General features: G+C 47.8%; 1 protein-coding gene across 1 annotated transcript in view; it reads left to right on the top strand.

Annotated features, from left to right (window-relative positions):
• The window catches only part of LOC136621722 (uncharacterized), a 186,607-nt gene that overhangs the window by 101,155 nt on the left and 61,455 nt on the right, over positions 1–23,997 (top strand). Inside the window, exons 8-11 of the mRNA XM_066597399.1 lie at positions 982–1,002; positions 16,080–16,100; positions 17,431–17,466; positions 19,041–19,085. Coding sequence (XP_066453496.1) covers positions 982–1,002; positions 16,080–16,100; positions 17,431–17,466; positions 19,041–19,085 — 123 coding nt within the window. The remainder of the gene's footprint in view (positions 1–981; positions 1,003–16,079; positions 16,101–17,430; positions 17,467–19,040; positions 19,086–23,997) is intronic.

Genomic DNA, 23,997 nt, shown 5'->3' on the forward strand with positions numbered 1-23,997 from the left:
ACTTGTTTGCTTGCTCTAAAATATTTGCTGACAGTGCACATTTATGTGCATTGCATTAAAGGGGTTCTGACATCAAAAAAAAAATTGTACTCACCTTGCCTGGCCTGGCCCAATCGCCAGGCATGTCCCCTCCAGCCGGCATCTTCTTCTGTGCTTTTAAAGCAGAGCAGGAGCGGTCAAAAAGACCACTTCCTGCTCTGGTCCGTCCGTCAGGCACTTCCGAGGTCAACGGACGGACCGCCACAGCAAGCACGTCACAAGCAGTGCTTGCTGTGGGCGGCCCGTCCATCCGGCTGAACTCCGGAGTGCTGCGCATGCGCAGTGGAGACGCAGCCCGTCCTGACTCCTGTCAGAGGGCACCTCTCCACTGCGCATGCGCGCAATCCCGGAGCGGCGCGGCTCGTGCAGACAGAAGAGGAGGAGCAGCGCCTGCGGGGAGATGACCCCCCGATGTCAACAACAACAGAAGACAAGGTAAGTATTATCTTTTTATGCTTTAGCAGCCATTAAACCATGGGTTCCCTGGGTCCATTAGGCACACCAGGGAACAATGGCTGCTAAAGCATAAAAACATTATTCATGTCAGAACCCCTTTAATCAGGTAGGAAGGAATTGGATATGCCAGGACATTTCTCACGCAGACCTTGAGTGAAAGAAGATTGAAAACGTGATCTGCAATTATCTATTATTGAATTAGATCAGGTTTGACAAAAAGTACAAAAACTAACATACCGAGTAAAATGAAATTAGTATAACCCGGCCCTGACTCTTCTATTATGTTCCTGCCTGGAACACACACACATTTTATATATATATAGCTTTGATTTGAACATTTCAGTTTGTAAAAATGGCTAGATATTATACAGAGAAACCTAGAAGATAAATCTGATGAGCCTGAGATTTCTTATGACTGAGCGCAGGTAGGGCAATTCTTGCATTGGTCATCTGTTAACTCATCTACATTTTTTTATGTTCTTTTAGCATCAACCCCGCAGTGAAGAGGTAAGTATTCACTTTTATAGTTTTCCACTTGCATTTAATGTGGTGAATGTTAGCACAGTCAGCCGCTGAATGAAATTCTTCTAATGTTCTGCACTTGACCAGTTAGGCTAGAATTTCAAGATCACAACACAATCACTAAGTTTTTCCAATCTTCAGATAGGGATGTTGAACATTTTCTTCCAATCTTTCATGATGCTACAAGCCAAGTGCTTTTCCAGGAATTAAATATTGATGATATATCCTTATGTTATGTCACTAATATCAGATCGGTGGGGAAAGTCTTGGCCCCTCGTCCAATGAGCGTTGTGTTTTCCTTTTCTGTCCCATGATGTCATGTTCATTGGTCACATTGGCTTCCTGCACCTCAATTCCATTTAAATGAATTGGAATGAACTACAATGCCAGGCAGAAAAGCTACCCAATGACCAATTAAGAGGCCAAAGTGCTTGCCCCGACCTATGCAGCCTCTTCTTAAGCTGACTCTTGGGGTGCCGGAAAACAGAACCCCACCAATCAGATATAGATGACCTACCCTAAGGATGCATCATCAATATGTAAATTCCAGAAAATCCCTTTAAGAATATTAACCTACTGTGACAGAATATAAATTAAGATTAAATATGGCCATTCTGAAGTGTAATAGGGCCTAATAATATTTTAAAGGGTCATTACTGCTTACAGTTAACTCATAATAAAGGTACAATGCATACATTGGGAGATAATGGGATGGCAGCACTTGCCACCATTTGAACAGTTTTAATTACATATTAATGAATGCACAAAGTGTTCTCTTTATGTCTTTGTTTATAAGGGTGGCTTCACTCGAGCATGTGCGTACATAGGTGCCCAACCCTGTACACGCAAAAACACGCGTGTACAAAGGTCCTTATATTGCCTTCAATGGAGCCGCGGCTGCTGTCGGTAGCTCCATTGAAGGCAATGGTCAGCCAGCACCCCGTAATTGTTTTTCAGGGAAGAGCTTTAAATATAAGCTCTTCCCTGAAAAAAACTAAAATTTTAGTGTTAAAAATAAAAAATACTTACCTGTGTGCCACTGCCGTGTCCCCACGGGGATGAACAACATATCTGCCGCATTCGGGAGATGTTTCGTTAATCCCTACAAGGAAAAAGAATTCCCTGCTGCACCTGCCACATCTGTGACAGATGCAGCAAAGGAATTCTAAATCCCCGCGAGGTTGAAGAACACATCTGCCACATTCGGCGGATGTTTCCTTCATCTCCCCAAGGAAAAAGAACTCCCTGCTGCACCTGCCACATCTGTGACAGATGCAGCATATATTTGCTTGGATCTCCCTTCACCTTTCGGTTAGGGACATACACTCATAAATGTGACCTCACCACAACTCCCATCAGAATGCATGCGGACACCCATCCATGTGCTGTTTGATATACACAGACAATGGACATTTACTCGTAATGCATGTCCTATTAGTCGGCTATAAAACAGACAGGAATAAGACATGCCATGAGTTTTCCATATGGACCATGGGTCCATGTGAAAGAATGCCCATGTGTATAGTCTCAAAGAGTATAATGGGACAGTTTGCTGTCCGTGGAATTATATGGAGAGCACATAGCTTGAAAATACGTCCGTCTGCCCCAAGCCTTACTCAGGCTATCAGATTTAGGAGAAAGATTTATTATTTCTCTTATTGGTAACTAAAACTTTGCCTGGAGAAGCGCTGTGAAATAGGTTGGCGCTATACAAATAAAGATTATTATTATTATATTATTAAAAAACGTTTAGGCCCTGGAACAGGCACTTGGCTCATGCTGCATTAGGATGGGGAAATTAAGTATCAGTATCAGGGTGGTTGATTATTAATTGGGGACAGGGGAAGTGAAGAATAGTATGTGCAGTGATTAGTACACAAAGGGTGGATTATGTAAACCAGAATAAGAGCTGTGAGAGTAATATAGTCATTGGCATAGCACACTGTTATTGGTATGGTCTACCAATGAAAATCACAAATGATACAAAAGACGAGGAGATTAGGTAGGTCTTGTGAACACTTTAATTAAACGTTTCCTTTTTGAATGACAATATATTTACATTGTGCTAAATGTTACTTCTGTGGTGTTAATACACTCAGGTTTTGTCTATCACAAATCAACTTTGATTTCTCAAAAAAATTACAAAAGAATCCTTGATGAATGCAGTCTGATAGAAATTGTATCAGTTGGTTTTAATTTTTTTAACCCATTAATGACCAAGCACAGTAAATTTATGGTGCATGGTTCTGGGCTTTCATCCCAGCTGATAATAAAAATAAAGCTAAGGATTAAAGCCCCTGGTTCTGCAATCAATCAGAAACAGGTGGGATTGTCAGCCGTTAGTCACAGCCCAGAACCCTAAGGAGAAGGCAGGATTGATTTTTCACCCCTTCTGCCTTCTCCTTTGCCTAGCAAATAGCGCTCAATGAGCGCTATGTACTAAAAAGTGAAAGTTGAAGTATAACTTCCACTTCGTGAGCCGGCGGTCACGTGACCACCGGGATCCTCTGGCACAGCAGATCTGCTGGGTCCCAGCAGCCCCTGATCAGCTCTGTTAGGCCTCATGTCCTTAAAATCCGCAGCGTTTCTCCCGCACGCGGATCCGCGGCCCATAGAGATGCATTGGACACCCGCAGGTAGTTAAATACCTGCGGATGTCATTTTTCCTGTCAGGCACGGATCCGTGTGCGGGGAAAAAAATGGACATGCTGTATTTTCGTGCGGGTCACCTGCGGGGATGGTTCCCCAGGCTTCTATTGAAGCCTATGGAAGCCGTCCAGATCCGTGAGAGACCCGTACCAGAATTAAACTCACCTGCTCCGGACGATGAGGTTCTTCCCTTCTTCGCGGCCGGATCTTGTTTCTTCGGTCCGGCGGATGCGCACATCCGCCGGGCCGAAGAAAGAAGATCCAGCCGCGAAGGAAGGAAGATCCGTATCGTCCGGAGCAGGTGAGTTTATTCAGATTTTTAGGCCTCATGTCCACGGGGCAGGAGGGACCTGCTACGGATTCTACATGAAGAATCCGCGGCGGGCCTGGTTTTCCCCATGGACATGAGGCCTTAGTGACTACTGTCACTACAGGGGATGTTTTTCCCTGTAAATGGGGCTCCTATGGATGCCCCAGCTACAGTGCAAAAGTGCCAAAAAAAAAAAACACGAGAATGTCCCCCAGAAGTCTCATATGGCAACTTGAGGGACATAGATAGTATAAAAATAATTGCATAAATAAGTTTTAAAAAATTACAGAATAAAATTATATAATATAATATATAAGAGAAAATAACTAGAGATGAGCGAACACCAAAATGTTCGGGTGTTCGTTATTCGTAACGAACTTCCCGTGATGCTCGAGGGTTCGTTTCGAACAACGAACCCCATTGAAGTCAATGGGCGACCAGAACATTTTTGTATTTCGCCGATGCTCGCTAAGGTTTTCATGTGTGAAAATCTGGGCAATTCAGGAAAGTGATGGGAATGACACAGTGACGGATAGGGCAGGCGAGGGGCTACATGTTGGGCTGCATCCTAAGTTCACAGGTCCCACTATTAAGCCACAATAGCGGCAAGAGTGGGCCCCCCCCCCTCCCAACAACTTTTACTTCTGAAAAGCGCTCATTAGCATGGCATACCTTTGCTAAGCACCACACTACCTCCAACAAAGCACAATCACTGCCTGCATGACACTCCACTGCCACTTCTCCTGAGTTACATGCTGCCCAACCGCCCCCCCTCCCCCCCCACAGCGCACACCAAAGTGTCCCTGGGCAGCCTTCAGCTGCCCTCATGCCACACCACGCTCATGTCTATTTAGAATTGCGTCTGCCATGACGAGGGACCGCAGGCACACACTGCAGAGGTTGGCACGGCTAGGCAGCGACCCTCTTTAAAAGGGGCGGGGCGATAGCCCACAATGCTGTACAGAAGCAATGAGAAATAGAATCCTGTGCCACCGCCATCAGGAGCTGCACACGTGGGCATAGCAATGGGGAACCTATGTGCCACACACTATTCATTCTGTCAAGGTGTCTGCATGCCCCAGTCAGACCGGGCTTTTTAATTCATAGACACAGGCAGGTACAACTCCCTATTGTGAAGTCCCTGTCGACCCACAGCATGGGTGGCTCCCTGGAACCCACCGGCGGTACACAGAAATATCCCATTGCATTGCCCAACACAGCTGAGGTAGTAATGTTGTGCTTAACCCTTTCCAATCCAATTTGTATATGGTTTTCCTAGGGGGCTTACTCTTTTTCTGCCGTTATACAACGGCGTTATATGCTGGCTAAAGCCAGTACTGCATGAGGTGACACGTAGGATAGGCTCCGACAGCAGAGAGGCTGGCAATATACAGTAAGAGAACCCCGACGGACGTCTACCAACAACGGAGCTGTACAGCCTTAAACCCTAATGTCTTCACAGGTCACACAGTGGACTGGAAAGGGTTAATGCAGGTGGGTTTCGGCCCACACTGCATGCCCCAGTCAGACTGGGGTTCTTTACAAGTGGACACATGTAGGTTAAACTCCCTGTGGACCCACTGCCTAGGTGGGTGCCAGGAAGCCACCGGCGGTACATAGAAATATCCCATTGCATTGCCCAACACAGCTGAGGTAGTAATGTCGTGCGTAATACAGGTGGGCTTCGGCCCACACTGCATGGCCCAGTCAGACGGGTTCTTTAGAAGTGTACAGATGTATTAAAAACTCAGTGTGCACCTACAGCATGGGTGGCTCCCTGGAACCCACCGGCGGTACATAAAAATATCCCATTGCATTGCCCAACACAGCTGAGGTAACGTCAGCTGTAATGCAGGTGGGCTAAAAATTAATTTGATTACACTGTAGGCGAGGGCCCCCAAAAATTGCTGTATCAACAGTACTAATGTACATCCCAAAAATTGGCCATGGCCAGCCAAGAGGGCAGGTGAAACCCATTAATCGCTTTGGTTAATGTGGCTTAAGTGGTAACTAGGCCTGGAGGCAGCCCAGTGTAACGAAAAATTGGTTCAAGTGAAAGTTCCAATGCTTTTAAGCGCATTGAAACTTATAAAAATTGTTCTGAAAAATTATTTGAGTGAGCCTTGTGGCCCTAAGAAAAATTGCCCGTTCAGCGTGATTACGTGAGGTTTCAGGAGGAGGAGCAGGAGGAGGAGGAGGAGGAATATTAGACACAGATTGATGAAGCAGAAATGTCCCCGTTTTGGATGGTGAGAGAGAACGTAGCTTCCATCCGCGGGTGCAGCCTACGTATTGCTTACGTATCGCTGCTGTCCGCTGGTGGAGAACAGAAGTCTGGGGAAATCCAGCCTTTGTTCATCTTGATGAGTGTTAGCCTGTCGGCACTGTCGGTTGACAAGCGGCTACGCTTATCTGTGATGATTCCCCCAGCCGCACTAAACACCCTCTCCGACAAGACGCTAGCCGCAGGACAAGCAAGCACCTCCAGGGCATACAGCGCTAGTTCAGGCCACATGTCCAGCTTCGACACCCAGTAGTTGTAGGGGGCAGAGGCGTCACCAAGGATGGTCGTGCGATCCGCTACGTACTCCCTCACCATCCTTTTACAGTGCTCCCGCCGACTCAGCCGTGACTGGGGAGCGGTGACACAGTCTTGGTCGCACAGCAGTCGGTGCACTGGCAGCTTAAAGTGATGTTGCAGGGTGCGCAGGGTGGCAGCGTCCGTGTGGGACTTGCGGAAATGTGCGCAGAGCCGGCGCGCCTTTACGAGCAGGTCTGACAAGCGTGGGTAGCTTTTCAGAAACCGCTGAACCACCAAATTAAAGACGTGGGCCAGGCATGGCACGTGCGTGAGGCTGCCGAGCTGCAGAGCCGCCACCAGGTTACGGCCGTTGTCACACACGACCATGCCCGGTTGGAGGCTCAGCGGCGAAAGCCAGCGGTCGGTCTGCTCTGTCAGACCCTGCAGCAGTTCGTGGGCCGTGTGCCTCTTATCGCCTAAGCTGAGTAGTTTCAGCACGGCCTGCTGACGCTTGCCCACCGCTGTGCTGCCACACCGCGCGACACCGACTGCTGGCGACATGCTGCTGCTAACACATCTTGATTGTGAGACAGAGGAGGAGGAGGAGGAGGAGGAGGGTGCTTTAGTGGAGGAAGCATACACCTCCGCAGATACCAGCACCGAGCTGGGGCCCGCAATTCTGGGGGTGGGTAGGACGTGAGCGGTCCCAGGCTCTGACTCTGTCCCAGCCTCCACTAAATTCACCCAATGTGCCGTCAGGGAGATGTAGTGGCCCTGCCCGCCTGTGCTTGTCCACGTGTCCGTAGTTAAGTGGACCGTGGCAGTAACCGCGTTGGTGAGGGCGCGCACAATGTTGCGGGAGACGTGGTCGTGCAGGGCTGGGACGGCACATCGGGAAAAGTAGTGGCGACTGGGAACTGAGTAGCGCGGGGCCGCCGCCTCCATGATACTTTTGAAGGACTCCGTTTCCACAACCCTATACGGCAGCATCTCAAGGCTGATGAATTTTGCGATGCGGACGGTTAACGTTTGAGCGTGCGGGTGCGTGGCGGCGTACTTGCGCTTGCGCTCGAACACTTGCGCAAGCGACGGCTGAACGGTGCGCTGAACTACACTGCTGGATGGGGCCGAGGACAGCGGAGATGAGGGTGTGGGTGCAGGCCATGAGGCGGTAGTGCCTGTGTCCTGAGAGGGGGGTTGCATCTCAGTGGCAGGTTGGGGCACAGGGGGAGAGGCAGGGGTGCAAACCGGAGGCGGTGAACGGCCTTTGTCCCACCTTGCGGGGTGCTTGGCCATCATATGTCTGCGCATGGTGGTGGTGGTGAGGCTGTTGGTGTTGGCTCCCCGGCTGAGCTTTGCGCGACAAAGGTTGCACACCACTGTTCGTCGGTCGTCAGGCGTCTCTGTGAAAAACTGCCAGACCTTAGAGCACCTCGGCCTCCGCAGGGTGGCATGGCGCGAGGGGGCGCTTTGGGAAACACTTGGTGGATTATTCGGTCTGGCCCTGCCTCTACCCCTGGCCACTGCACTGCCTCTTGCAACCTGCCCTGCTGATGCCCTTGACTCCCCCTCTGAAGACCTGTCCTCCTGAGTAAGCGTTGCACACCAGGTGGGGTCAGTCACCTCATCGTCCTGCTGCTCTTCCTCCGAATCCTCTGTGCGCTGCTCCCTGGGACTTACTGCCCTTACTACTACCTCACTGCAAGACAACTGTGTCTGATCGTCATCGTCCTCCTCACCCACAGAAAGTTGTTGAGACAGTTGGCGGAAGTCCCCAGCCTCTTCCCCCGGACCCCGGGAACTTTCGAATGGTTGGGCATCAGTGACGATAAACTCCTCTGGTGGGAGAGGAACCGCTGCTGCCCAATCTAAGCAGGGGCCCGAGAACAGTTCCTGGGAGTGCTCCCGCTCCTGAGCAGGTGTTATTGTAGTGGAGTGAGGAGGCTGGGAGGAAGGAGGAGCAGCAGACAGAGGATTCGGATTGGCAGCAGTGGACGGCGCAGAACTGCGGGTAGACGATAGGTTGCTCGAAGCACTTTCTGCCATCCAGGACAGGACCTGCTCACACTGCTCATTTTCTAATAACCGTCTCCCGCGTGGACCCATTAATTGGGCGATGAATGTGGGGACGCCAGAAACGTGCCTCTCTCCTAATCGCGCAGCAGTCGGCTGCGACACACCTGGATCAGGAGCTTGGCCTGTGCCCACACCCTGACTTGGCCCTCCGCGTCCTCGGCCGCGTCCACGTCCTCTAGGCCTACCCCTACCCCTCAGCATGCTGTATTACCAGTGATTTGATTTCACAGGCAGGAAATAAATTGGCGCAAGACTGCAGGCCAAATATAATTTTTGCCCTTTTTGGAAAACGAAAGGCCCCACTGCCTCTAGTGAATGAATTATCTAAGTTTAATAACTGTGCTGTGTCCCTGCTTATGTGTCACAGAACGTGAGGGTAGCAGAGTTATTATAACTCTGGCAGAGTAGGTATTTTTTTTCCCAATTAAGGAAAGCAAATGGCGAAGCCAGCAGTAAAGCGTAGCTGGGTGCGTATGATTTAGCACTGTTCTTCACGCAGCTCACACGTCTCCACCGCCCGTAAGGACGGACAGAGGCTGGACAAATAGATTTGTTTTCAGTTTTTTCCCACCAAAAGGCAGCACTGCGTATATTCTATGAACATGAGAAGTTTAATAACTGTGCTGTGTCCCTGCTTATGTGTCACAGAACGTGAGGGTAGCAGAGTTATTATAACTCTTGGAGAGCAGGTATTTTTTTTCCCAATTAAGGAAAGCAAATGGCGAAGCCAGCAGTAAAGCGTAGCTGGCTGCGTATGATTTAGCAATGTTTTTCACGCAGCTCACACGTCTCCACAGGCGTAAGGACGGACAGAGGCTGGACAAATAGATTTGTTTTCAGATTTTTCCCACCAACAGGCAGCACTGCGTATATTCAATGAACCTGAGAAGTTTAATAACTGTGCTGTGTCCCTGCTTATGTGTCACAGAACGTGAGGGTAGCAGAGTTATTATAACTCTTGGAGAGCAGGTATTTTTTTTCCCAATTAAGGAAAGCAAATGGCGAAGCCAGCAGTAAAGCGTAGCTGGCTGCGTATGATTTAGCAATGTTTTTCACGCAGCTCACACGTCTCCACAGGCGTAAGGACGGACAGAGGCTGGACAAATAGATTTGTTTTCAGTTTTTTCCCACCAACAGGCAGCACTGCGTATATTCAATGAACCTGAGAAGTTTAATAACTGTGCTGTGTCCCTGCTTATGTGTCACAGAACGTGAGGGTAGCAGAGTTATTATAACTCTTGGAGAGCAGGTATTTTTTTTCCCAATTAAGGAAAGCAAATGGCGAAGCCAGCAGTAAAGCGTAGCTGGCTGCGTATGATTTAGCAATGTTTTTCACGCAGCTCACACGTCTCCACAGGCGTAAGGACGGACAGAGGCTGGACAAATAGATTTGTTTTCAGTTTTTTCCCACCAACAGGCAGCACTGCGTATATTCAATGAACCTGAGAAGTTTAATAACTGTGCTGTGTCCCTGCTTATGTGTCACAGAACGTGAGGGTAGCAGAGTTATTATAACTCTTGGAGAGCAGGTATTTTTTTTCCCAATTAAGGAAAGCAAATGGCGAAGCCAGCAGTAAAGCGTAGCTGGCTGCGTATGATTTAGCAATGTTTTTCACGCAGCTCACACGTCTCCACAGGCGTAAGGACGGACAGAGGCTGGACAAATAGATTTGTTTTCAGTTTTTTCCCACCAACAGGCAGCACTGCGTATATTCAATGAACATGAGAAGTTTAATAACTGTGCTGTGTCCCTGCTTATGTGTCACAGAACGTGAGGGTAGCAGAGTTATTATAACTCTTGGAGAGCAGGTATTTTTTTTCCCAATTAAGGAAAGCAAATGGCGAAGCCAGCAGTAAAGCGTAGCTGGCTGCGTATGATTTAGCAATGTTTTTCACGCAGCTCACACGTCTCCACAGGCGTAAGGACGGACAGAGGCTGGACAAATAGATTTGTTTTCAGTTTTTTCCCACCAACAGGCAGCACTGCGTATATTCAATGAACCTGAGAAGTTTAATAACTGTGCTGTGTCCCTGCTTATGTGTCACAGAACGTGAGGGTAGCAGAGTTATTATAACTCTTGGAGAGCAGGTATTTTTTTTCCCAATTAAGGAAAGCAAATGGCGAAGCCAGCAGTAAAGCGTAGCTGGCTGCGTATGATTTAGCAATGTTTTTCACGCAGCTCACACGTCTCCACAGGCGTAAGGACGGACAGAGGCTGGACAAATAGATTTGTTTTCAGTTTTTTCCCACCAACAGGCAGCACTGCGTATATTCAATGAACATGAGAAGTTTAATAACTGTGCTGTGTCCCTGCTTATGTGTCACAGAACGTGAGGGTAGCAGAGTTATTATAACTCTTGGAGAGCAGGTATTTTTTTTCCCAATTAAGGAAAGCAAATGGCGAAGCCAGCAGTAAAGCGTAGCTGGCTGCGTATGATTTAGCAATGTTTTTCACGCAGCTCACACGTCTCCACAGGCGTAAGGACGGACAGAGGCTGGACAAATAGATTTGTTTTCAGTTTTTTCCCACCAACAGGCAGCACTGCGTATATTCTATGAATAATAACTGTGTTGTGGCCCTGCCTATACAATTCTTTCCCTGCAGTATCAATGGAGGGTGGAATGCTCTGCAGAGGCGATTTTGAGAAGCCCAAAAAAAATGCAGCACAGCCAACAGCAGCCTGGACAGTACTGCACACGGATAAATATGGCCCTAGAAAGGACCGTTGAGGTTCTTGAAGGCTACACTCACTCCTAACACTCTCCCTGCCTATGCAGCACTTCTGTCCCTAATGCCAGGTGCAACGGTCTGCAGAGGCGATTTTGAGAAAAAAAAAAAAATCCCACTGCTAACAGCAGCCAACACACAGCTATCAGTGGCCCTAATAAGGACCTTTGGGGGGTCTTGAAGCCTACACTAACTACCAATTCTTTCCCTACAGCAGCTCCGGTATAAACAGCACTGTCCCTCATCTAACTCACACCGCATCTGAGGCGAGCCGCGGGAGGGGCCGACTTTTATATTAGGCGAACACCTGATCTCGCCAGCCACTCACAGCAGGGGGGTGGTATAGGGCTTAAACGTTGCAGGGGGAAGTTGTAATGCCTTCCCTGTCTTTCAATTGGCCAGAAAAGCGCGCTAACGTCTCAGGGAAGGAAGTGAAAGTAACCAGAACACCGCATGGTGTTCGTCACGAATAACGAACATCCCGAACACCCTAATATTCGCACGAATATCAAGCTCGGACGAACGCGTTCGCTCATCTCTAAAAATAACCCAAAATCGAAATCGTTGTCGTATGCGCCCTGTTATCCTAAACCATACATATTATATATCAAAACGTCCAAAACAAAATGAGGAACCCGTTCCCGTACTTTATTTAAACATAAATATACAAATTTTAAAAAATATAACTATACATGTTAAACGAAGATTTTTTTTTAGCTTTTTATCCCCAATAGAACTAAAAAATGGAGGGAAAAAAGTCAGTGAAAAATATATTTTAAAAATAGCCCTAAATATCATGAAAAAAAATGCAGCAAAAATAATTTTGGTATCTGAAAAAAAAAAAAAAAATAGAGCAGTTGAACCACAACATCGGTAAAATCTCTGAAAAGAGTCTGGTCCTTAACCCCTTATGGACATGGCCTAATTTGGCGTTGAGGACCAAACAATTTTTGGTATTTTTTCATCTCCATTTCTCAAAAGCCATAACTTTTTTATTTTTTTGTCGACGCGGCGGTATAAGGGCTAATTTTTTGCGGAGCGAACTGTAGTTTTTATTGGTGCCAATTTTGGGTACATAGACTATATTGTAAAACTTTTATTATTTTTTTTTTTATGATCGTAGGGAGAGAAAACCCATCAATTCTGCCATAGATTTTTTCTTAAAGCGTTAATTATGCAGCATAAATGATACACTACATTTTTTTTCAGCAAGACGGTACAGTTAGATCGATACCAAAATTCTTATATGTTTTTAGGTTTTTGCACAATAAAAACCCTTTTTTAAATTTTTTTTTCTAAATCATTGCATTTAAAGTGCTATAACTTTTTTATTTTTCTATGGACGGAGCTCTGTGAGGCCTTATTTTTTGCGAGATGAGCTGTAGTTTTTATTGGTACCATTTTGGCGTACATATGTTTTTTTTAATCACTTTTAGGCCTTAGTCACATGGGCGTTTTTTCGCGCGCTTTGCAGATCGCATGACGGATGCGCATCCGCAAATCACGTGACCGGGGCCTGAAAATCTGCTCCTAGACGCGTTTCATTAGAAACGGGTCGGAGCTGTCCAGCGCATTGCATTCAATGGAGGCGGCAATACAGCCGGCTCCATTGAAAGCAATACGCTGCGGGCGAGCGCAGGATGAATTGTCGGGAAGGGCTTAAATATATAAGCCCTTCCCTGCAATTCATCTAGAAATGTGTAAAAAAAAAAATATATATATATATACTCACCTTGTCCCGGCAGACGGAGTTCAGCGCAGCCGCCTGCAGTGGGTGTGAAGGGGGTGTGAGTCAGACCTGCCCCTGATTGGCTCAGCGTTGAGCCAATCAGAGGCAGGTCTCACTCACACCCATTCATGAATGGGTGTGAGTGAGACCTGCCTCTGATTGGCTCAGCGCAGGGACCAATCAGGGGCAGGTCTGACTCACACCCCCTTCACACCCACTGCAGGCCGGCCGCGCTAAACTCCGTCTGCCGGGACAAGGTGAGTATATATATATTTTTTATTTTAACACATTTCTGGATGAATTGCAGGGAAGGGCTTATATATTTAAGCCGTTCCCGACAATTCATCCCGCGCTTGCCGGCAGCCCAATGCTTTCAATGGAGCCGGCTGTATTGCCGGCTCCATTGAATTCAATGGGCTAACATTGTGTTCTATATGTTCTCAATGGGGTCGGCACTGCTGCCGCCGGCCCCATTGAGCACATATAGAGAAGAGAACAGGAATCGCAGATCGCAGATAGGTGCGATCTGTGATTTCTGTTCTATAATTTATCGGACGAGCGCATAAAAAGCGCTCATGTGTCCGATACCATTGCAAAGCAATGGTTTTAAAAAATCGACGGACGCATGCGCAAATCGCGTGAAAAAAAGCCCATCTGACTAAGGCCTACTTGTGTTTTTTGGGAGGCAAAATGCTAAAAATTAACATTTTGCCTCAGCTTTTTAGCGTTTTTTTTAACGCTTTTGCCGTGCAGGATAAAAAGCATGTTCAATTTATTGTACGTGTCGTTATGGTCGCGTCGATACCAAATATGTGGGATTTTTTTATGCTAATATGGGAATAAGCATAAAAAAAGGGTTTTAACTTTTTTTTTACATTTTTATTTTTGTACTTTATTTTTCTCTTCTTTTTACACAATCTGTGTCCCTCTGAGGGACTTACACTGCAGGACTGAAGATCGCTCTGATAAGGCATGGCAGGACTTCTCTGCTGCCATGCCTTATCGCTTATTATAGCGATCTTAGGCAATGGCAATACAGGACGCCGGTATCTGGCGTCCTGTTGCCATAGCAACCAGCCGGGCCACGATCTACTTAGATCGTGGCAGGGAACAGGTTAACAGTGGGTGGGCGCATCTCCCATGCCTCCGGCTGTCGCAGCGGGAGGCCGGCTACTAGTGACAGAATACGTCATTTTGCGGGAAGTACCCTGCTCCCATGACGTACCCTTACATCCAGGGGCGTGCCTAAGGGCTCAGGTTCCCGGGTGAAAAAGTTCAGCTCGGGCCCCCCTTTGGGCCTCCACCCCACACTCCCCCGTACCCATATCTAGATCGTGCTGCATACATAATCTATCCCCTTGGCGTAATCTTTCCAAACATGACAAATTTCCTGCACATGAAAATTTGTTTGTAGCCCCGCAGGCCACTCTCACACACACCGCTTTTTACCGCTATTAGCACAGCGCCCCAAGGGCCGTACTAACCGCAGTACAACACTCCCATAGATTTTAATGAGCTTACTCAAATCTGCGCTGGAATGCGGTGTCCCTATCGCTGTGATTTTCGCGAGCTGTCTGTTCTATTTTTGCGTTTTCGTGGTTTTTAACACACCTCCTCACCCATCACAATGATAGGATGCATTAAAAAGCGCTGTCAAACGCTGTAACCTGTGTTCGGAAACGCTGCTTGAAATTCCGGTAAAAATGCCACGATTACAAGCTGCATTTTCTGAACACATGTGTGAGAGCGACATTAGGTTGATCATGTTTTTGCTGTACTTTAGAACCACAATAAAGAAAAACACATAAAAAACCTGTATGCAGAATTGAAAGACCACGTACGGTATTAAGGAGCTGCAGACACTATTAAAAACTGCATATGGTTTAGATGCATTTTTTTTATTGTGTGTAAAGTGTGAATACAGTAAATCCAGGGAGATGTGTAACTTATACCAGAGATAGACAGATAGATAGACAGATAGATAGATAGATAGATAGATAGATAGATAGATAGATAGATAGATAGATAGATAGATAGATAGATGTGAGATAGATGTGAGATAGATGTGAGATAGATGTGAGATAGATGGATAGATAGATGTGAGATAGATAGATAGATAGATAGATAGAGAGATGTGAGATAGATGTAAGATAGATAGATGTGAGATAGATATGAGATAGATAGATGTGAGATAGATAGAGGACACAGACAGATACACACACACACATACACATACACATACACATATATACACTTACTCCGGGGCCCGGACGACTTCTCCATCTCACTGCATTAGGTGAGCCAGACACCGCAGCTCCACGTTCAGCAGGAAGGAGGGGAGCAGCACATGATCACTGTGCCCTGCCAGCATGATCATGTGACTTCCTCCCTCCTCCTCCTCCTCCTCCTCGCTTCTCCTCCTCTCCCTTTCTCTGCTGGGCTCTTACTCAGACTGGCTATTCTGCATGCAGCTGGATTGGAATCATGCTGCACACAGAACGGCCAGCCATTAATGCACTGAATGTGCAGATGGGTATGGCAGAGGGCGGCGGAGGGGCCCCCTGAGCGCAGGGGCCAGATCGCCATGGCGACCCCAGCAACCCCTGACGCTACGCCTATACTTATGTCATGAGGAGAGAAGGGGCTAAAGTACAAAACAGCCTGGTCCTTAAGGGGTTAATGGGATGCAAAAAATGTTTGCTTTGGATCAGGTGATGAGAATCTAATCTAAAACAAATAAGATTAAAAACTTGATCTGAAATGATCTATTATTACGTTAGATCGGTTAGATGAAAAGTACAAAAACTAACATACCAAGCAGAATGAAATTAGTATAACCCCGCCCTGACTCTTCTGCTATGTCCTGTCTGGAACATATTTGTATAGAGCATTGATCTGAACATTTCAGTTTGTAAAATGGATAAATATTATACAGAGAAACCTAGAAGATAAATCTGATGCTCCTGAGATTTCTTATGACTGAGCGCAGGTAGGGCAATTCTTGCATTGGTCATCTGTTATCTCATCTACCTTTTTATATACTTTTAGGGTCTAACCAACACTGCAGGGGTAAGTATTCACTTTTATAGTTTTCCACTTGCATTTAATGTGGTGAATGTTAGCACAGTCAGCTGCTGAATGTTCTGCATTTGACCCGTCAGGCTAGAATTTCAAGATCACAACACAATCACTAAGTTTTCCCAATATTCAGATAGGGACTTAGAAGAACATGTTAAACATTTTTTTCCAATCTTTTATGATGATTTTCAACTCCTCTACCTCTTTATGTACCAGTGGAGATCTTCTAATACCACAAATCCAGGTTTGCTAAGGTTTCCTCATATAACTTAGGCTCCTCTCATACACAGTCTTCGCCTAGACCTTTCCTCTATATCTTGGCTTTTCATTTTATATGTAGCAAACTGTATAAAGACAGAAACTGGGATGGAACCACAGGGTTTACCATGTGAGTCGGAGATGACTTTGATCTTCATTTCAATAGTTTTCCATCCTTCTTAATCTTTTCAGCTAGATAGAAAAGCATCATGGAGCTAGACGATGGAACCGCCAGATGGAGAGGGGAGGGTGGACCTGAAAATGCTACATGGAACTTATATACTTGTTATACAAACAATAATTCTGTTATTTAAAGGGGTTGTCCCGAGGCAGCAAGTGGGTCTATACACTTCTGTATGGCCATAATAATGCACTTTGTAATGTACATTGTGCATTAATTATGAGCCATACAGAAGTTATAAAAAGTTTTATACTTACCTGCTCCGTTGCTAGCGTCCTCGTCTCCATGGAGCCGACTAATTTTTGGCCTCCGATGGCCAAATTAGCCGCGCTTGCGCAGTCCGGGTCTTCAGCAGTCTTCTATGGAGCCGCTCGTGCCAGAGAGCGGCTCCGTGTAGCTCCGCCCCGTCACGTGCCGATTCCAGCCAATCAGGAGGCTGGAATCGGCAGTGGACCGCACAGAAGAGCTGCGGTCCACGAAGGTAGAAGATCCCGGCGGCCATCTTCAGCAGGTGAGTATGAAGACGCCGGACCGCCGGGATTCAGGTAAGCGCTGTGCGGGTGGTTTTTTTAACCCCTGCATCGGGGTTGTCTCGCGCCGAACGGGGGGGGGGTTAAAAAAAAAAAAAAACCCGTTTCGGCGCGGGACATCTCCTTTAAATATAAAGTGGACAATTTATTGAAAGTTGACTTATAATTCTGGTCATGACCGGTATTTGGTAAGACATATCTGATTGTTTCTGCTTGTTACTGGATCAGAGAACCCAACAGTAAAACTCAGCAACAGGCCAATTAGATGAACAATAAACCTGCACTGCATTTATATCAAAATACTTTTCGGATTTTTAGGCTAATTGATTATTTTTTTAATTATATCTTTCAGACATTAGTATCCAACATAAAGCAGCTTGATTGTGCGGTAAAGTACAAAATGTATTCTTTATGTTGCTAGATTGGTTAGTCGAAAATTATAAGTAACCCCTTAAAGGGGTTGTCCCGCGAAAGCAAGTGGGTCTATACACTTCTGTATGGCCATATTAATGCACTTTGTAATGTACATTGTGCATTAATTATGAGCCATACAGAAGTTATCAGAAGTTATTCACTTACCTGCTCCGTTGCTAGCGTCCTCATTTCCATGGAGCCGTCTAATTTTTAGCGTCTAATCGCCGGATTAGACGCGCTTGCGCAGTCCGGTCTTCTTGTTTTCTGAATGGGGCTGCTCGTGCCGGAGACCGACTCCTGGTAGCTCCGCCCCGTCACGTGCCGATTCCAGCCAATCAGGAGGCTGGAATCGGCAATGGACCGCACAGAAGCCCTGCGGTCCACCGAGGGAGAAGATCCCGGCGGCTATCTTCAGCAGGTAAGTAAGAAGTCACCGGAGCGCGGGGATTCAGGTAAGCGCTGTGCGGTGTTCTTTTTTAACCCCTGCATCGGGTTTGTCTTGCGCCGAACGGGGGGGCTATTGAAAAAAAAAAAAACTGTTTCGGCGCAGGACAACCCCTTTAAGCATACATCACCTTTCTATAAATATGAACTCTATAATCTATATCTACAAAGCAAGTTCTGCCTGTAGATTTTCAGCACAAGAAAGTTGTCCTCCTGTAAACTGCGTTCAATAGACCTTTGGTCTGGGGGATGGGAGGGTACGGTTTTGCCTTGTGCAGAGCACCAAGATGACATAAGGAGACTTCTAGGCCATGCAATGCTTCCTGGGCTAAAAGGTATGCAAATAGGAGATAGAAAAATGCCACCATAGCTTCACTTGTTGGAAGGTAGCTACAATATAAGTCAAAAACTGACATTTTTAAGCCTGCCATGATGCAAGGCCTGCAAAAATGTTGCATATTGATTTACAAGGCAGCTACCTTACACTAAGGCGATATTTTTCCTTATCCCGCTGCATACAATAGATCTTAGTGACACCCACCTCAAATTTAGTCAAAGGCTGAAGTGTATTTGGGAATGAAAGTATCATTTTAGTACTAATCTGTACCTATTGTACGTTTTATTCTCCAAGAGAAGTGACAGAGGCGGCCGACTAGTTCTGTTACTTTGTGATAATAATAGTTATCTGCAGTATAACTGACATACAGGCACGCAGGACTAATGTATGTTAGCTGGTCAGACATTGAAAGATAATTCAGGGTAGAAAAAAAAAAGAACAAAAGAATATATACAAAGTATAATTCAGACGTCTAAGGTGTATACACTGCGTGTGTTAAAGTCACCCTGTATACACATTAGTACACACTGTACTTCGCTATTGTTGTTGAAGATAAGAAAGGTTAAAGAGGTTATAAAGCATAACCTAAGGGGTCACAAATGACCTACGTAACAAATAAGTTTTGGGTCCCCCATTAATGCCTGGGAAACACTAAATTTAGACTAGAAGCCCGAGAGTTGACACAGACATACACAGGGGGGAATTACTGTCCATCTAGAGAGGAAAGTAATTACATTCATTTAATGCAATGTATTTTGTTGTTAAAGTGTCAGATCAAACCACCGACTCTGGATCAAATCATAAAACCTTTGGTAAGATTTATATACATATATTTCTTCAGTATTGTTTATATGTGCCATGAAATTAGCAAAATGAGTTCCTATTTATACAGTTTAGTCTCACATGAACATCACGTTGCTTGAGGCGGCTTCACATGAATGTTTCATCAGCATTCCATCCATATGTTTCTGTCTGTAACCAGGAGCTGATGTTAGTCCTTGAGTCTAATTACACGGATGTATAAAAGCTGCACATATTTTAAAAATGCAGAAGGCGTTCTGTTCATCTTGTTTGCAGCTAGTAAATGTCCATTGAAGTCTATGGAGAATGCTTAGAGGGATTCTGTCATCAGATTCATGCTGCCCAAACCACAAGCAGTATTAACCTGAGGCAGGGATGCCCGTCACCCCATGACTGTTTTAAATGCACTTTGAAGTTTTACTCAGAAGCTGAGCTCCAAGTCACGGGGACGGGCCGTGCCAGCCTCTCCCTGCCCGCTGCATTAACCCTTTCCAATCCAATTTGTATCCTGGTTTTCCTAGGGGGCTTATTCTTTTTCTGTCGTTATACATCGGCGCTATCTGCTGGCTAAAGCCAGTACTGCATGAGGTGACACGTTGGATAGGCTCCGATAGCAGAGAAGCTGGCAATATACAGTAAGAGAACCCCGACGGACGTCTTCCAACATCGGAGCTGTATAGCCTTAAATCATAATGTCTTCAGAGGTCAGACAGTGGATTGGGAAGGGATAAGACTGAGTTATCTCCCTAATCATGCAGGGAGAGAGCTGTCGGTCTTCATTCAGCGGGCGGGAAAAAGTGTCACGACTGGCACTCGTAACTCGGACCTCAACTCACAGTCAAATTTATGAAATGCCCCAGTGTTTCAGAATGAAACACTCCCAGGGGCAATAGGCATCCCTGCCTTGGGTTCATGCCATAGGCGTAGCGTCAGGGGGAGCTGGGGTCGCCATGGTGACCCGGCCCGTGCGCTCAGGGGGCCCCGAGGCGGCCCTGTGCAATATCAACATGCACATTTAGGGCATTAATCGCTGGCCGTTCTGACTGCAGAAAAATTCTCATCATGCGGCAGCCGGAACGGCCAGCGTGAGAGGAAGGCTCGGCATAGCAGGGAGGAGGAGGGAGGTACTCACATGGGCCGGCAGGGGAGGATGGAGGAAGTCACATGGAACGGCAGGGGAGGAGGGAAGAAGTCACATGGGGCGGCAGAGCACAGTGATCATGTGCTGCCCCCTGCTTCCTGCTGAACGGGAAGCTTCTGAGTTGCTGGCTTGCTGCTGCTGTCACATGAAAGAGAAGTGGACCAGGCCCTGGGGTAAATGCGTGCGTGCGTGCGTGTGTGTGTGTGTGTGTCTGTATGTCTCCCTCCTTTATCTATATACTATCTATTTACTTGTATCTATCTTTCTATATCCTACCCTAGCTTCTATCTATCTATCTATCTATCTATCTATCTATCTATCTATCTATTAGAGATGAGCGAACGTACTCGTCCGAGCTTGATACTCATTCGAGTATTAGCGTGTTCGAGATGCTCGTTACTCGTGACTAGTACCACGCGATGTTCGGGTTACTTTCACTTTCATCTCTGAGACGTTAGCGTGCTTTTCTGGCCAATAGAAAGACAGGGAAGGCATTACAACTTCCCCCTGCGACGTTCAAACCCTATACCACCCCCCTGCAGTGAGTGGCTGGGGAGATCAGGTGTCACCCGAGTATAAAAATCGGCCCCTCCCGCGGCTCGCCACAGATTTGTTCTGACATAGAGGAGGGAAAGTGCTGTTGGTGCCGGAGCTGCTATAGGGAGAGTGTTAGGAGTATTTTAGGCTTCAAGAACCCCAACGGTCCTTCTTAGGGCCACATCTAACCATGTGCAGTACTGTGGAGGCTGCTTTTTGCAGTGTTGCACATTTCTTTTTTTTGGTATATCGGCCGTGCAGAGCATTGCGCCCTGCAGTAATACTCCAGGGCCAGAAGCGCTTAGGCAGGGACAGAAGACATATTGATTGAATATAGGCAGTGGGCCTTTGCAAAAAAATTGGGGGAAAAAAAATCTATTTGGGCTGCCTGTCACTGTCCTCAGTGTTCTGGGTCTCTGCTGGGTGTAGTAGTTCTCCAAATTCATACGCAGCCAGCTAAGTGTTACAGCAGGCTTGCACAAAATTATTTCCTGGCTTTGTCTGGGCTGTGAAATCACCGCTGTATTGCAGTTCACAGTGCAACACTCTGCAGTTCTTTGACATACTCCAGGGCCAGAAGCGCTTAGGCAGGGACAGAAGACATATTGATTGAATATAGGCAGTGGGCCTTTGCAAAAAAATTTGGGGAAAAAAATCTATTTGGGCTGCCTGTGACTGTCCTCAGTGTTCTGGGTCTCTGCTGGGTGTAGTAGTTCTCCAAATTCATACGCAGCCAGCTAAGTGTTACAGCAGGCTTGCGCAAAATTATTTCATGGCGTTCCGTAAGCGAAATCAGCCTCCAACCACAGGCCAATAAGCGGCACATTTAATTACAGCGTTCTGTTTCTGCACTACTGGTAATACACCATGCTGAGGGGTAGGGGTAGGCCTAGAGGACGTGGACACGGGCGAGGACGCGGAGGCCCAAGTCAGGGTGTGGGCACAGGCCGAGCCAGTGCGGTGGCCAGGGGTAGAGGCAGGGCCAGACCGAATAATCCACCAACTGTTTCCCAAAGCGCCCCCTCGCGCCATGCCACCCTGCAGAGGTCAAGGTGCTCTACGGTGTGGCAGTTTTTCACAGAGACGCCTGACGACCGACGAACAGTGGTGTGCAACCTTTGTCGCGGCAAGATCAGCTGGGGAGGCACCACCACCAGCATGCGCAGGCATATGATGGCCAAGCACCCCACAAGGTGGGACGAAGGCCATTCACCGCCTCCGGCTTGCACCACTGCCTCTCCCCCTGTGCCCCAACCTGCCACTGAGATCCAACCCCCCTCTGAGGACACAGGCACTACCGTCTCCTGGCCTGCACCCACACCCTCACCTCCGCTGTCCTCGGCCCCATCCAGTAATGTCTCTCAGCGCAGCGTCCAGACGTCGCTAGCGCCACTGTTTGAGCGCAAGCGCAAGTACGCCGCCACGCACCCGCACGCTCAAGCGTTAAACGTGCACATTGCCAAATTGATCAGCCTGGAGATGCTGCCGTATAGGCTTGTGGAAACGGAGGCTTTCAAAAGCAGGATGGCGGCGGCGGCCCCGCGCTACTCGGTTCCCAGTCGCCACTACTTTTCCCGATGTGCCGTCCCAGCCCTGCACGACCACGTCTCCCGCAACATTGTACGCGCCCTCACCAACGCGGTTACTGCCAAGGTCCACTTAACAACAGACACGTGGACAAGCACAGGCGGGCAGGGCCACTATATCTCCCTGACAGCACATTGGGTGAATTTAGTGGAGGCTGGGACAGAGTCAGAGCCTGGGACCGCTCACGTCCTACCCACCCCCCGAATTGCGTGCCCCAGCTATGCTTCCTCCACTAAACCACCCTCCTCCTCCTACGCAACCTCTGTCTCGCAATCAAGATGTGTCAGCAGCAGCACGTCGCCAGCAGTCGGTGTCGCGCGGCATGGCAGCACAGCGAGGGCAAGCGTCAGCAAGCCGTGCTGAAACTACTCAGCTTAGGAGAGAAGAGGCAGACGGCCCAAGAACTGCTGCAGGGTCTGACAGAGCAGACCAACCGCTGGCTTGCGCCGCTGAGCCTCCAACCGGGCATGGTCGTGTGTGACAACGGCCGTAACCTGGTGGCGGCTCTGCAGCTCGGCAGCCTCACGCACGTGCCATGCCTGGCCCACGTCTTTAATTTGGTGGTTCAGCGCTTTCTGAAAAGCTACCCACACTTGTCATACCTGCTCAGAAAGGTGCGCCGGGTCAGCGCACATTTCCGCAACTCCAAGACGGACGCTGCCACTCTGCGGACCCTGCAACGTCGGTTTCATCTGCCAGTGCACCGATTGCTGTGCGACGTGCCCACACAGTGGAACTCTATGCTCCACATGTTGGCCAGGCACTATCAGCAGCGTAGAGCTATTGCGGAATACCAACTCCAACATGGGTGGCGTTGTGGGAGTCAGCCTCCTCAATTCTTTACAGAAGAGTGGGCCTGGTTGGCAGCCATCTGCCAGGTCCTTGGAAACTTTGAGGAGTCTACCCAGATGCTGAGCGGGGATGCTGCAATCATTAGCGTCACCATTCCTCTGCTATGCCTCTTGAGAAGTTCCCTGCAAAGCATAAAGGCAGACGCTTTGCACTCGGAAACGGAGGCGGGGGAAGACAGTATGTCGCTGGATAGTCAGAGCACCCTCATGTCTATATCTCAGCACGTTGAGTAGGAGGAGGAGGGGGAGGAGCATGAGGAGGAGGGGGAAGAGACAGCTTGGCCCACTGCTGAGGGTACACATGCTGCTTGCCTGTCATCCTTTCAGCGTGTATAGCCAGAGGAGGAGGAGGAGGAGGATCCTGAAAGTGATCTTCCGAGTGAGGACAGCCATGTGTTGCGTACAGGTACCCTGGCACACATGGCTGACTTCATGTTAGGATGCCTTTCTCGTGACCCTCGCGTTACACGCATTCTGGCCACTACAGATTACTGGGTGTACACACTGCTCGACCCACGGTATAAGGAGAACCTTTCCACTCTCATTCCCGAAGAGGAAAGGGGTTTGAGAATGATGCTATACCACAGGGCGCTGGTGGACAAACTGATGGTAAACTTCCCATCCGACAGCGCTAGTGGCCGAAGGCGCATTTCCGAGGGCCAGGTAGCAGGGGAGGCGCAGAGATCAGGCAGCATGTACAGCACAAGCAGGAGACCATTCTCCAAGGCCTTTGCCAGCTTTCTGTACCGAGGGCAAGGTAGCAGGGGATGTGCGTAGATCGAGCAGCATGTACATCCCAGGCAGTGC

Source organism: Eleutherodactylus coqui, chromosome 3 (assembly GCF_035609145.1).
Source record: "Eleutherodactylus coqui strain aEleCoq1 chromosome 3, aEleCoq1.hap1, whole genome shotgun sequence".
NCBI classification, from domain to species: Eukaryota; Metazoa; Chordata; class Amphibia; order Anura; family Eleutherodactylidae; genus Eleutherodactylus; species Eleutherodactylus coqui.